General features: G+C 58.0%; 1 protein-coding gene across 1 annotated transcript; it reads right to left on the bottom strand.

Moving 5' to 3' along the window:
• Window positions 1-373: 373 nt before the first annotated feature.
• On the bottom strand, window positions 374-13570 carry NECAP2 (NECAP endocytosis associated 2). Its single transcript, XM_028512348.2, has 8 exons — window positions 13240-13570; window positions 10760-10860; window positions 8215-8319; window positions 8043-8124; window positions 6959-7067; window positions 4554-4731; window positions 1548-1632; window positions 374-733 (listed from the first exon to the last, which is right to left on the bottom strand). The coding sequence occupies exons 1-8, from the start codon at window positions 13329-13331 to the stop codon at window positions 685-687; spliced, it is 801 nt and encodes a 266-aa protein (XP_028368149.1). The 5' UTR covers window positions 13332-13570; the 3' UTR covers window positions 374-684.
• Between the last annotated feature and the right edge of the window lie 359 nt (window positions 13571-13929).

The following is a 13929-nucleotide window of genomic DNA, read 5'->3' as shown; positions in this document are numbered from 1 at the left end:
ACATGGCTTCCCGGGGCCCACGGTGGCGCCTGCGGCCGACAGAAAGACAGGCTTTCGGAGGCCCCACCTGGGGCCCAGGGCAGGGAGGGTCCCTTTGGCAAAGGTAACGAGTTAGTGCAGATCAGCACACGAGCAAAGCAAGTGTTAAAGATTTCAGAAAACTGGTTAACGCTCCCGACTTTCCTCGGACTGTCCGTTCAAGCCGCAGCCTCTGAGCCTGCTGAGGACCAGCAGGGAAGCCCGCCTCTGCAAGCGCTGGACGAGCGGCCGCAGCCCCCTGGAGTGCAGGGCGCTCCCCTCCGAAGGGCGATCCCGCGACACCCGCCATCCCCGAGCGGGCTGATCGGAGGCCAGGCAGCACACTGGACCCCTCTTTGCTTTTGGGGGCTTGTGTTTATTGCGGGCCATTGTGATGGAGAAGTAGTCTCAGAGTCTCTCTCAAGTCAAGAGGGCAGACAGGGGCAGGGCCTTGGAGCATCTCTCCTCCTGTGTCCTGGCTGCACCTTGAGTCCCAGAACATGTGACACAGTGGCCTCGGACTGCCTAAAGTCCCAGTCTTCGGAGAGAGTCGAGCAAGGAGGAGAGGAGAGAGGCTGCCGGGCAGTGCTCCGTCCTCCTTCCCTCGGCCCAGACGAGGTGGCTCCTTTCTCAAGTCATATGCAAGTACAGACAGCTGGGCTCCGGTCAGAACTGCACCCAGCCCGTGCCCGGCTGGGCCTGGCTGGGGGCCGCCCTGTAGAGGGAAGACAGGGAGGGGTGGCAGAGTTTAATGTTTGAAAATTGCGGAACACATGCAAGGCGGGTTTGGTCTGGGCAGGAAGAGCTCCAAGAAGGCAGCTCCTGAGTGTTCTAGAGCAGACGTCAGCAAACTACAGCGCAGGCACGAAATCTAAGCCCCTTTATTTTATAAATAAAGTTTTACTGGTACACGGCCATGCCCGTTCATTTATATATCGTCTGTGCTACCCTTGAGCCAGAGGAGCAGAGGCCACGTGGCCTGCAAAGTCTGAGCTATCTGCTCTCCGGTCCTTCACACAGAAGGCGTGCCGACTCCGGTCCCACCGCCTGTCCACGGAAACGGTGGTGCAGCAGGATTTCTAGCATCTTTCCACCCCGACCCCAGGGAAAGGCTGCACACTTTATGGGGTCAGAGAAGGCAAGAGACCTGGCCTCAGGGGTCCCGTGAGGATGGGCCAAGGCCAGAACCCAGGCCGACTCTCAGCCCCGTGTGCTGGGGTGGGTGGGGGCGGGAGGGGGAGGAGGTGCGGGGGACAAGCCAAAGCACGTGCAGGGCAGTTTACAGACCAGAAGGGGTCGCAGGGGCTGGCTCCAGGCTACCTTGCAGTGGGGAGCGACAGAAAGTCTTCACGGACAGAAACGTGCCACCCAAGCAAGTGCCGCAGGGCCCTGTCCCCTGGGTGGCCTGGCGAGGGCCAGAACGGAGCTGGGGCTCTGAGGACCAGAGGGCAGGCACTGGGAGCGACCCCGGGTTTTCACAGAGACGGCCCTGGCCCAAGTCCCGCCCCCGAGAGCGCGAGCCTCCTCACCCTGTGGACTTGGTGAAGTCTCCCCAGATGTCAGCGGTGGCAGTAGTGGCAGGCTTGGGCTGGGGCCAGGACCCAGTGGTCCCTCCTAGGGATGTCCCCAGGTCCGGAGGGTAGGAAGAGAAATGAAAAAGGAGTCAGAGATCTTTTTGGTTGTCTCAGGGACCCTGAAATCAGTCTCATTAATCCCAGGTGGCTGAGGAAGGCACATGCGGGGACCTGATTTCGGGCAAGGCAACACCCACAAGCTGCCACATGTCTACCTACCCTCTGCTCCCGGGCCCCCCCCGCCACCCCGGGCTCCTGGGGAAAAGCAGAGAGCCACATACGAGGTGGAGGGTGGGCGCCAGTGAGGGCGGGCCACGCAGCCTCCATCCCGCGACCCTGAGGCTGGCCCTGGTTTTCACGGTTCCTGGTGAGAATGTACCATCTCCCGCCCTGGCTTCTTGAATGGGGATGCCCGCTCAAACCGCAAGGTCTTCTTCGTGTAAAGCCCTCAGTCCGGTCTGGATCGAGCAGCTGAGAGCACCCCGTGTCGGATGTGTGCCGAGTCCTGGAGCCGAACCGGCCGGGGTCGGGGAGAGCCGCCCACACAAGGCACCGCAGACGCGGGTGTCTATGCACCTGCCCCCAGCCGGGCGCTCGACGGGGCCTCCGAGCCTGCTCTGTGCTTTTCTGGCGCCTCCCCCAGGGCCGCCAACTGTCCCTTCTGAAGTCCCAACTGTCCCTGTGCCCGCCGCCCTCTGCCTTCCCACCACTATGCTACTGCTGATCGCTCTGGGCTGGGAGACCGGATGAAACTCGGGCCCCTGGAGGTGGCGCAGGTCACCAAGCGCTCCGTGTCCGCTCTCTCAGCGGGGCCTCGCCGCAGGCCCCGGGGAAGGTGTGCCAGCCCCAGCTGCGTGACTTCACGCAGGCCACTCGGCCCTGCGTTTCCTCGAGTCTAACATGGAGACGAGACCCATGACTACCTCGCGGACTGCCTGAGGATTAACGGGCCCAGCACAGAGCGACCAGAACGATGGCCATGTTAATCAGGTGACAGCTGATAACCGTGAGCACGAACGACGTTCCCGGGGCTCTCCGGGGACTACCTGATCCCCACGAGAGACCCACACTGTGGGTGTCGTTACCACCCCATCCTACAGACGAGAAAGCTGAGGTTCAGAGAAGTGGCAATTTTTGGAACACCACACTGCTGGTAAGCTAGAATTTAAACTCAGCCAGCCTGGTTTTAGCACATATGCAGGGGTGGACAAAAGTAGGCGAATAGTAAGTAGTAATACAATGATTAATAATTATAAATAAACTCTCTGTATATTCATGATATAAACCTATTTTTGAGCAGTTTATTCTTATATATTGGTTATTAATTGTTGTATGATTTAGTTTTATTATTAACCTACTTTTGCACGCCCCGGTGTAAGCGCTCAGTACATGTCAGCCAGGCACAGCTCTTATCTATTTACCCAGCCTAATCATCCAGCACCACCGGGTGGCAGACGTGCCAACCGCCTGCCTTGCACACCAGCGCACACCGTGGACGCAGCACCCCCAGGGCCTATGAAGAAGCTGCCTGCCACACAGCAGGTTCTCCGTATTATTTGTTAAAAATGCACCAGCAGGCCCTGGCTGGCGTAGCTCAGTGGATTGAGCGTGGGCTGCGAACCAAAAGTTTCGCAGGTTTGATTCCCAGTCAGGGCACATGCCTGGGTTGCAGGCCATGGCCCCCAGCAACCGCACATTCATGTTTCTCTCTCTCTCTTTCTCCCTCCCTTCCCTCTCTAAAAATAAATAAATAAAATCTTTTAAAAAAAGTGCCCCAGCAAAGAGGGAAGGCCTAAGACAGCGGTGCTCAGACCTCGGTGAGCACACAAATGACAACACGCACAGATTCCTGCCCCCACCCCAAGCGGTGCCCGGGCAAGCGGTCCTGCAGCCTCACTGAGGACCAAGGCCGGAAGAGTCATTTCTGGGGCGGGGGCGGGGGGCTCACTGCCTGCTACCTTTCCCCTGGGCTGGGGCCCCCCACGGGGGTGAAGTTTGAAGTCCAACCTCCAGACAGGGGAGCCGATGTCCACTGGCCTTAAATGGGAAGCAAGCAGGCTTCCTGCCTGCCGGGATCTCGCCCCCAAGAAGCTGGTGAGCGCTGTGCAGAGAAACACGATGACCCGGCCTGGGGAGGGCCGGGGCACCGCACTGGGTGGGGAAGGCAGGGTGAGGAGGTCGAGGGAGGGGGCTGGCATCCCGGCTCTTTCAGAGGCCAGCCCTCGGCCCCCGCTTCTGAAATTCCGGGGTCTCTAGGAGGCAACCCTCACATCCAGGAACAAGCACCGCACCGCCTGCTGGGGGAGCCGCCTCTCAGCTCCTCAGCACCCCCATGGCCTGACGGGGGGTCGCTCCAAACTAGAACTCCCATTCTCTCTCCCACCCCTCGCCTCGCCCATCTCCCTCAGCACACCAGGAGCTCCGGAGCCAGGGCCCCGCACAGCTCTTCCCTCTGCGCAGGACCCCAAGTGGTCCCTGCCCCGACCCCATTCCTTCAGGGCCCCGCCCCACGCCACCTCTTCCGTGAAGCCTCCCCCGGTGGTGACGGCTGGCAGTGAGTCCGGTCCCCAGTCTCTGGGCCCGGGACTCCTGTTCTCCCACGAGGTATATGCGTGTGTGCCCTGGGAGCACAGACCGTGTCTCCATCACCTGCTCTTCTAATACCCACAGACCAGCCTCTGAGGCTGGGAACCCACGGGATGACTTCAGCCGCACAAATGCGCTGAAGTTCCCGCCCACCCGAGGAGAGACACCCTGAAGGGCTCGGTGGTGGGCTGCGGGGGGACAGGGGCACCCTTTACTCGGTGTGGTGGGGCCAGCTCCATGGTGCTCGCCTTCCCGTTGGCCACACACAGCTACTAAATGACAGATTGAGGAGGAAGGAGGGGAGGCCGTGGGCCCCAGCTGCCGGCAGAAGAGGGACCCACTCGGCAGCAAGTACAGCCACCTCCAAGCACTCACCTGAACCGGGAGCGGCTTCTGGCTGGACGAGGGACCCCCCTACAGACAAATGATCCCCAGGGGGCGGGATCAGGGTGGACGTTTTCCCCCCTGGGGGAGGGGGGAGCAGGCTCAGTCCCCCTGTGCTGGCAGGCCGGGCTCGGGGAGTCCCGGCTGCTCCTTCCTTCTTCTTCATGTTCTGGAGGAGAGAAATGCGAACCAGTCAGCCCTGCGGGTGCCCCACCGCTGTCGGAAAACCCCACACAGTGACCCCCAGGCTCCAAATGTGTATGTAACCAACACAGGATCGAGATCTGTCTAGCGTGTTCATTGTTACGAGAGGTATCCAATGCCTCACAATTCTACTGCTAACAAAAACACATGTAATTTTAAACCCAGCATCCGAATTTACTCATCGTTAGGGCAATGCAAATCGAGCCTAGCATGACACACCGTTACGTGCCCACCAGAGGAGCTAAAACACAGACCACCAAGTGTCGACAAGGGGATGGAGCAACCGGAACCCTCACACGCTGCTGGTGGAAGTGTCGGCTGGGCAGAGACTCCTTCGAAGAACCGATGGAATTCCTGCAACCCCCTCCCCAATACGGACCCCACAGACCCGTGCGCCCAGAGATACGCGCTGGAACGTGCTCAGCAGCACCGCTTGTGTTAACAGCCCCAGACCGGACACCGCCCAAATGTCCCCACCAGTGAAGTGGGGAGACGCCGGGCACGTTCTCACCATGGGACCCGTCCCCACAAGGAGAATCAACACACTACACGCAGCAGGGCGGATGGAAGCGCTCACCCCCACCACGCCAGGGACAGGAAGGAGCCACACACGAAGGCGTACAGAGTGGGTGACTCCACTAACACAAGCTGCCGGCGAGACCCAGGGGACCGGTTGGGCCGGCGGTTCTCCGGCGCGGCAGCAACCGCCCCGCAGCGGCAGAGGGGCTTCCGGCGTGCCGGCATCTGTGTCTCCATCTGGGGGCTGGTCTGCGCGGGTAAACTCGGCTTTTAAACCTTCACTGAGTTCTGCGTTCATAATTTGTGCACTTTTCTGTACGCATGCCGTACTTTAATGAAACATTTAAAAAAAAAACAAAAAACCAAAAACCCCAACTCTGAGCACTGAGCACGAGCACTGAGTGTGAGCACTGAGCGTGAGCCAGAAACCAGCACCAGTCACAAAGGTGAAGACGACCTGCGTCCCCGCTTGTAAGGAAAGACACAGGTTAGTCAAACGCTAAGGCCACGGCCCCCGGTCAAAGCCCTCCAAGAGCCCCGCGTGAGTCCAGCTGGGCCCGGCGTCTCCAGCTCCAGGACCCGGGGCGGGCCCCGCAACCTCTGCGAGCCTCCGTCTCCTCACCTGGGAAAGGGGAGCACGTCTGGTTCGAACGAGAAAGTCCCTGGAAACACTACCTGGCACACAGCTGCTCAGTAAATGTTAGTTTCCTCCCAGCAAGAGAAAGAATCACATCCCAACCAGTCCACTGCGTTTGACCCGCATTTTCTCTTAAGGGCCAGCTGGCCAACTTCAAGGTCCCAAATCATCACTAGCACAAAGCAGAAAAGAGGAGAAAGAAAGAGATAGTAAGTAAAGAGGAAGAGCATTATGTTAGGGTTACAAAGTTTCTTCAAAATCAAATCCATGTGGTCCTTGGTTTCCCCCAAACCATTCCAACGCCACCCCTGTGGTAGCAGCTCCAGGCCAAGTCGTGGCGACCCAGCCTCTCCAACCTCCTCCTCTTCTCGGCAGGAGCGCAGGGAACAGCCGGATGCAGGGCAGCTCAGGGCAAAGACACGGGGAGCCGGGACAAGACCGGCTGCAGAAGGCGCCCGAGACTCCCCGTGCCCATCGGGATGCCTTCCTGCCCACAGCACCCCGAAAGCTCCCTCACTCAAGGTGTGAAGACAAAGATGCAGCTTGGAAGGAGCACCCTGACCCCCACAGCACCAGCGAGGACAAAACCGCCAGCTCTGGCATCAAGTGACCGGTGTTCCTTTCAACCCAGAGGCTATGCACATGCCATTCCCTCTGCCTGAGCCACCCTCTGACCCTTCCTCCCTTCTTTACAGGTTGCTTCTTCCAGGAAGCCTTCCTTGGTTCCCCTAAGTCTGGGCTATGTGCCTTTCCTGTGGGAACACGTGGCGGAGGACATCCCTAGGTCAGAGGCTCCTGCCATGTGGTAATCACGTCTGGACTTGCCCGTCTCAGCTCAACTCTGAGGGGACAGCGGGGGCCTCTTATTCACCCCCCATGGCACCTGGAACAAGGTAGCCGCCCAGTAAACACCTGCCGAGCCGATGGAACTGAGCTGTGAGAAAGGGCGAGGGGCTCTGCGCTGGGTGGGCTCGGCGTGGTGGCCGTGAGTGTCCTCTGATCGTGGCCAACACAGCCAAGCAAGGGTGGGACTCACCGCAATGTTGAGCTTGATGGTCTGGCCCTCCTTGAAGCTTAGGTCCAATTTGGGGCCTTGGTCTGGGTTCTGGGCTTGCTTTGCAAATTCACACTGCTGTTTCACCCACCTGGGGAGGAGAGACAAAGCTGAGGAACAGCCCAGCTGCCCCGCGGTCACACTCACGCCACTACTGCCTGCCACCGGTCCAAGAAGAGGCGTTTGGCCGCAGCAGGGGGTGGAGGAGCGCAGGCTTGGAGTCAGGCCTGAATTCAAATCCTGCCTGTGACACCCAAGCAGCTGCACGCCTATCCGTTTCTGCATCAGCAAAACGGGTTGACAGGTCTGTATGTCTTAAAGGCTGTTATGAAAGTTCAGTGAGATCCCTTACGTAGAGGGTTCTAATGCTGGTCTTCGACAAACCCAAGAACCTGGCCCGCTACTCCCAAGCGCTTGGCATAAGAACTAAGTTAAGGACTCCCCCCACCCCAAGGCTCTTAAGGAGATGGTGAGACAAGACATGCTAGGAAGGAGAGGGCAACACAAAGGGCCCCCACCTTCCACGACACAGGCGTCTGGCAGCCACCTGGGGCAGGGGCACCAGCACGGGGAAGCGCCGGAGGCCCTCGTGTGAGCAGCTACGCCGCCCCCACTGCCGGGAGCCGGAGGCGGAGGCCTGCAGACGGCAGGGGAGCAGTGGTTCCTGCCCTGCCTTTCCGCTGCGGAAAGGACCTCCCGGGTGCCTGCCGGGTGGCCTGGGAAGCCAAGCACCACCTTTTATATCAGAGGGACAGGCCCCGAAAAGCCCCAGGAGCCTGACGAGGACTCTGGCTGCCCGGGGGCCTGGGAAGGGCAAAAGCACGACCCCTCCAAGCCTGGGCCAGCTGACTGGGGTGGCAGAGATGGGCCTCGGGAAAAGGAGGGAACTCCAGAGCGGAGACGAGGCCTGGCAGGACGCAGAGGAGCCGGCCTGTCCCAGAACAGAGGTGAGTGTTCCTGGGGCTCTGCTGGAAAACAAGCCACGCACCCCCCCCACCGCCCTGGGTACCCTAACCCGGGAGATCATTCTGTCCGGGGGAGAGGAAGGAGGAGGCATTCCACTCACTTGAAATGGTCCTGCAAGGCAACGTTGAAGTCAAAGGCGTCGCCTCGGTCCCCAAAGCCAATCCCAATAAACGCCCGTCGCCCTAGAAGACACAACAACAAGTGATCGGTCCCACTTTCCAGGGGCAGAAAAGGCCCCCTGGCGAGGGGCAAGCCCCAAGACCCTCACGTACCGTTTCCGTCTTCGATGCGGATGACGAAGTACCTGCTGGAATCGGTCACGCTCTCCACGGCCGTGCCAGGAAACTGGTCCACCGGGGCCTGAGCAAACAGCTCGCCTGGAAGCACAAGTCAGAGTGAGCCCGAGCCCACTCCGGCCGGACGTTTCTGCCACCCTGCTGGGCCCCGCTGCCCGTGAGGCACACGGGCTTCAAGTTAAATCCATTCTGGCTGAAGGGAGGCCAGAGGGATACAACCAACGAAAGGTTTGAGTCAGAGGTGGCTTAGCTTTATCTTTCATTTAACTGCCAAACACTTTAAAATCAAATTACACATAAAACAATATGATTTCTGGCTTCTCTTCAAATTAAAAGCTGTGCCCTGACCAGCGAGGCTCAGCGGGTTGGGCATCGTCCCACAAAGCAAAAGGCTGTTGATTCGACCGCCGGTCAGGGCACGTGCCTGGGTTGCAGAGCAGGTCCCCAGTCTGGGGCATGCAAGAGGCAACTGATCCATGTATCTCTCACACACTGACGTTTCTCGCCCTCAAATCAAATCAAATCTTAAAAAAAAAAAAAAAATCAACAGCTGTAACAACGCCGGGCCCCCATCCCCATGTGAGAATGAGGGGCCGGGGCCACTGGTTCCTCGTTCCATCCGCCAGCCCCAGCTACAGCGCCGGCCTGCACCCCGAGAGCTCTGCAGCAGGCGGGCCGGCCCAGGTACATCGCACCTTCAGAAAAGAGCTGGTGCCCGAGGCAGGGGTGTGGAGGAGCCGGTGAGCCCAGCGGGAAGGAGGGAGCAAGTTTCGGCACCCACAGAAGAACCGGAAGGCGGCTGAGTTAATCTCAGAGACAGAGCAGGAGGGAATGGTTTTAAAAGGGGGCCCTTGTGAAGTGCAGCCCCTCGTCAGCGACGGCTCTCCAGGGCGCAGCGCTCACGCCCTTTGCGGGCATTTGTGACTGGCAGCGCCTCCGCAGCGCTGGCCTTGGCTGGTGCTTTAAGCATCTAACCAAGCATGTTCTCCCGAGACCTGTGATGCAGAGGGGACTGCAATCGAAGCTGAGCTGCACCACAGTCCATGGGCCCAGGGTCTGTAGCTTTTTGTTAATTACTCTGTCCCCCTCAGCTGGGATCTGGGACTGCCCTGGACGCCTTCAACCAGGACTGCACTCCCCCCGCACCCCCAAGGGGCCATCAGGCAATATCTGGAGGTGTTTCTGGTGTCACAACTTGGGGGTGGGGGAAGCACCGGTATGTCGCACACAGAGGCCAGGGACGTTGCTAAATACCTTACACATGACCTGACAGCCTATAACACTCACCTGGCCCCCACATCGCTAGTGCTGAGGCTGGGAATCTCTGGCCTGGAGTGACCGCAAAGGGAGAGCCCAGTGTGACCCAGTGGGCACGACCCCAAGCTGAGAGTATCCTGAGCGAGGCTCGGCCCCGAGCGGTGGCTGTTACATTAGGGATCACCTGACAGTCGGTTCCCAAGGGCTGCAGAGAACAGGTGTTGCCACGCCCTTGTGACAGCACCTGGGACATCCCAGCCAATCTCACGGCCAGACTTCTCTGTCCTCTCGGCCAGACGCACGCACAGCAGCTGTCTCTTCTAACTCCTCTGCAGACAGTGCCGCCCTGCCACCCCGTGCTCCAGAGCAAGTCAATGCTTTGGGTCACCCTGCGGTTCACAAAACAACTGGATGGGTTTCCAACAGCCCGGTGAAGCAGGAACTGATGTGATGCCCATTTCAACAAAGAGGAGGCCAAGGCGCCAGAGGTCATGTGACACGCCCAAGGCCCCACAGCGCAGACACGAATGACGCAGTCCTGAGAATTCATCTGCCTATGAACCCCTGTACTCTGTTCCAGCTCACAAAGGAAAGTTTCTCCATATTAGAGAAATAGATGGCCATTGCTGAGGCAGCTGACCGAGCAGGCACTGTGCCCGGGTCCTTGCTCCGGGGGCCGGGCCACTCCAGGCCATGCACCCTCCACAGAGCATCCAGAGGCACTGGTGGCACAGGATTGCCAGAGTTGTCCCCAAAGTGACATCTACCAGCCGCCCCAACACCACGCAGCCTGGCTCGCCCTCTCAGCACAGAAGAGCTCAGGAGAGTGTTTCGGCTCCTTTGGTTAAGGGGCGGGGTAGGTCCGGGAGTTACCATTTAGTCCAGCAACAGAATCCCTGAGAACCAGAGCTCGGTGGCAGAGGGCTGGGCACCTCCCCCCCGGTCTGTCTCGAGGCAACCCCCGGGCTTCCCACCTGGGACCCACCTGCAGGTCCCCTCTCCTTGGGCTCCAAAAGTAGTATTTTCTTAAGGACCCCCAAAGAGAACAGGTACTTGGCAGGAAATACCACTTCTAATACCTGTGGACAGTGGTTCCCAAAACTAAAGATGGGGAAATGTAGGAGGCTCAGAGGCACACACGGGTTTTCCACTTCCAGGGCAGGTGCCCATGACCCCAGAGTGACCCCGCCAGGCCAGGGCTGCCTTTCCCTTCGCAGTGGGCAGCACGGCGCCCCAGCCCCGCGCAGGCGTCCCTTGCCTTTACCTGAGGTCCTGTCCTCCAGCTTGATGTAGGCCACCTGCCCTTTTGCAGTGATCCGCAGCCGGCCACTCCATGATGGCTGGTCCAGCTGCCACTCCGCAGCCCTAGGGGGACAAAAACCATTGAGCCTCTGACAGAGGCTCCAGCTCTGAGTGCTCCAGTGCTGGAGGTGGGGTTGGGAAAGGCATACGGGCTGCTCGCTCTAGACCAGGGGCTGGCGAACCTTCCCCAAGTGCCACACGATCTCTGTCACGACTACTCCCTGCGCTGCTGTTACAGCGCGATTAGTCACTCGCCGTTCCCGAGCACACCAGTGCTTTCAGGACTATGACCCAATGGGCTGGGCATGGCTGTGCTTCTGTAAACCTTTGTAAACACCGAAATCTGAATTGCATGTAACTTTCACATCATGAAAGAGTCTTCTTAAAAAAAATTCCCCTAGCCATCTAAAACTGTAAAAACCATTCTTAGCTTGTGAGCTATACACAAAAGCAGTGGGTCACAGTTTGCTGACCCCGGTTGTAGATTATAGAGACCTTCTCTGAAGTAGACTTCCAGTTTTCTTCCTGCAAAGGGAGTGGCTCCTGGGGTCTGTTTGTTAAAGACACTGCTAGGCGGCAGTGATCAGAGTGACCATTTGGGATCAGGAACCATCTTAGAGGAAAAGTAGAGAGGGGAGCAACAACCATCAGCAAAGAAAAGGAGAGCAAGGGGAAAATGAATGGGTGTTTAAGAAATATACCCTGGCTGGCATAGCTCTGTGGATTGAGCGCCAGCCTGAGAACCAAAGGGTTGCCAGTTCAATTCCCAGCACATGCCTGGGTTGTGGGCCATGTTCCCAGAAGGATGAGAGGCAACCACACATTGATGTTTCTCTCCCTCTCTTTCTCCTTCCCTCCCCCCATCTCTAAAAATAAATAGAAAAAGTCTAAAAAAAAAAGAAAAAGAAAGAAGGAAACACATTCTCAAAGGCAGCCCAGGAAACAGGAAAACCAGGAAACAATGGGCCTATCGCAATGGCCTCTTTGGGCTCTTACAGAGCGGTAAGTTCACATTTTAGTGCTACTAAGCAGCTCTGTAAAATCCCCGAACAGCAGGAACCTCGGGTCTTTCCACGAGGCTCTCCTTGGAAGTCCCTCCGCATATGCCGGGACTCCGAGAGACACCACAACTGTCGACACAGGCTGTTGGGAAGGTCACACAAATGCAGACTCTCCATTCACGAGTCAGCAGACTCGGTTTCGGTTCCTCCTTCTGGGGCACCAAGCCTTAGACTCAGGCTAAGCAGAGCTCTCGAGTTGAAGGGCAAGGGCCGACAGTTTCCTCTATGCCAAACCAGCCAGCCCTGACACTTGCCATCCCCACTTTCTGGGTGACCAAGTGGGGCCAAACCTACTCTACTGAAAGGGCTGGGGGTCGAGGACCATCCTGGTTTGGTGGCACGCCTCCAGTGTGATGACAGAAAGCAAATGTGTCTTTGTTATTGTTAATATTGTTGCTTTCACACTATTTTAAAATCATGTCATGGAGGTAGTAGGCATTTAATAAAACATCTGATCACTACAGAATCAGCTATGAGCCCATGTTAACACACAACTGGAAGTTTAACAAGAAGTCAGATGCCGACACCCCATCGTTCCTGTGGCACGGGCCAATCTTGTGTTCTGAATTTCCAAATCACTTGAACAAACAGGGCCTTCAAGAGTCGCCTCTCGCCCGTCCATCAGTGGCACAAAATAGCCGTAGACCAGGTACTCTCTATCGGGTATCTCTTTTTTTCTTTTAATATTTTTCACCTCCTTTTGCTCGGTAATACATACACAGAGTAATACAATACAATACAAATGGTACAAATCCCCCATCCCCACCCCGTTCCCCTCCGGATGGGCAGTTCCCTTCCAGATACTACTCTACAATTGTATGCATGTTTATTCATTTCAGGGACATTTCACCAGAGAAGTACGGATGATACCTCCCAGCTGCCATAAACTGTGATAAGATAAGAAGTTCCATCAAGGAAGCTGGACAGGGGGGGTGCCTGGGCTTCCGCCCTGAGCTTAAAACTCCCAGCCAGAGCTCCCTTCCTTCCCCTCTGGGATTTCCCGCCTATGAGAGGCCCCCTTCCCCTTAAGGTTTTTCAAGGATCCCTTGAAGGCTATCAGTTGGCTCTGAAAAAAAAAGGTCTGCGACATCACCACTCCCGACACCACTTACTTTCAGGGTACCTGGAAGCCAACCAGGACCCCAAGCGCTAAACAGGCTTTAACGCCTTTCCCGCCACTGGGAGCCCGGTGCGTCCCACCGAGATACGGCCGAAAGCTTGGACTCCCTTCCCTGCTCTGGCCACAAACCAGGAGACGCCGCAGCGTTACCGGCCCCCTAGCCCCTAAGCTGGCAGGGCCCTCCTCTGCTCCGAGTGGGCGTGTCGGGCAGCGCGGAAGGGGTTAAGCAGGGGTTTGCCCGGCCGGGCGGGGGGTGGTCACCTGTAGCCACGGTTGGTAGCCCTTGGTGGGATGCGATAGACGTGCACCTCCGGCTTGACACAGAGCACCGACTCGTACTCGCCCTCCTCCATCTCGATGTCCGCAGCCCACCAGACTTCCGGCTCCTTCCCAGCCCGGGGGCGGAAGCGGCGCGACTCTATGACCCCGGTCGGGCTAGAGCGGCGGCTCGCGGACCGCCACGCCTCCTCGCCCTGGCGTCCTCTGCTGGGAGCGGTGGCTCAAGGCATGCCGCAGTCGGTCGGACGCACGAGTCCAGTCCCCTTGATGATAATCGGGGTTTTCTGGGGACTTCCCCCTCCCACGAGGCCTCACGTGCTGCAGAGAAACCGTCAATACAGACTGCACCGTTGTCTGGTTGCGGATCATCCCTATAGCCTCGACACTTACATCTGGGGCCCAGTTGGCTGAGATTCAAAGCTGTAGCGACGTAACACAGCTCACCCTAAAGACTCTCTCTTTGAGCTTTTGCCACCTCCTTCTCCTGACTCTGTAAGACTCGACTGAGGCGTCTCTTCCAAGAAAAATCCTTCTGGGACCCACTATGTTCAGTGGGAGGCCCCTACCCAGACCCTTATCCTAACCTACCGCGTGCGCAAGGCCTCCTGCGACTCAGCAAAGAGTCGTATTCAAAGAAGCAAAATTTAGTCCGGTATGTGGGAAACTGAATAA

The sequence above is a fragment of the Phyllostomus discolor genome, chromosome 5 (assembly GCF_004126475.2).
Source record: "Phyllostomus discolor isolate MPI-MPIP mPhyDis1 chromosome 5, mPhyDis1.pri.v3, whole genome shotgun sequence".
Classification (NCBI taxonomy): domain Eukaryota; kingdom Metazoa; phylum Chordata; class Mammalia; order Chiroptera; family Phyllostomidae; genus Phyllostomus; species Phyllostomus discolor.
Note: the sequence above shows the minus strand (reverse complement) of the source record. Positions and strands in the feature narration are given on the sequence as shown.

Bases quoted from the DNA above. Each gene is read 5' to 3' on its own strand.
- NECAP2 (XM_028512348.2), bottom strand. From the start codon at position 13,331: ATGGAGGAGGGCGAGTACGAGTCGGTGCTCTGTGTCAAGCCGGAGGTG. The intron at 7,068-8,042 runs GTGAGTGGAATG...TCTCCTCCCCAG, and splicing joins GCCTTGCAGGACCATTTCAA to GTGGGTGAAACAGCAGTGTG. The intron at 734-1,547 runs GTGAGGAGGCTC...TTCCCTCTACAG, and splicing joins GACTTCACCAAGTCCACAGG to GGCGGCCCCCAGCCAGGCCC.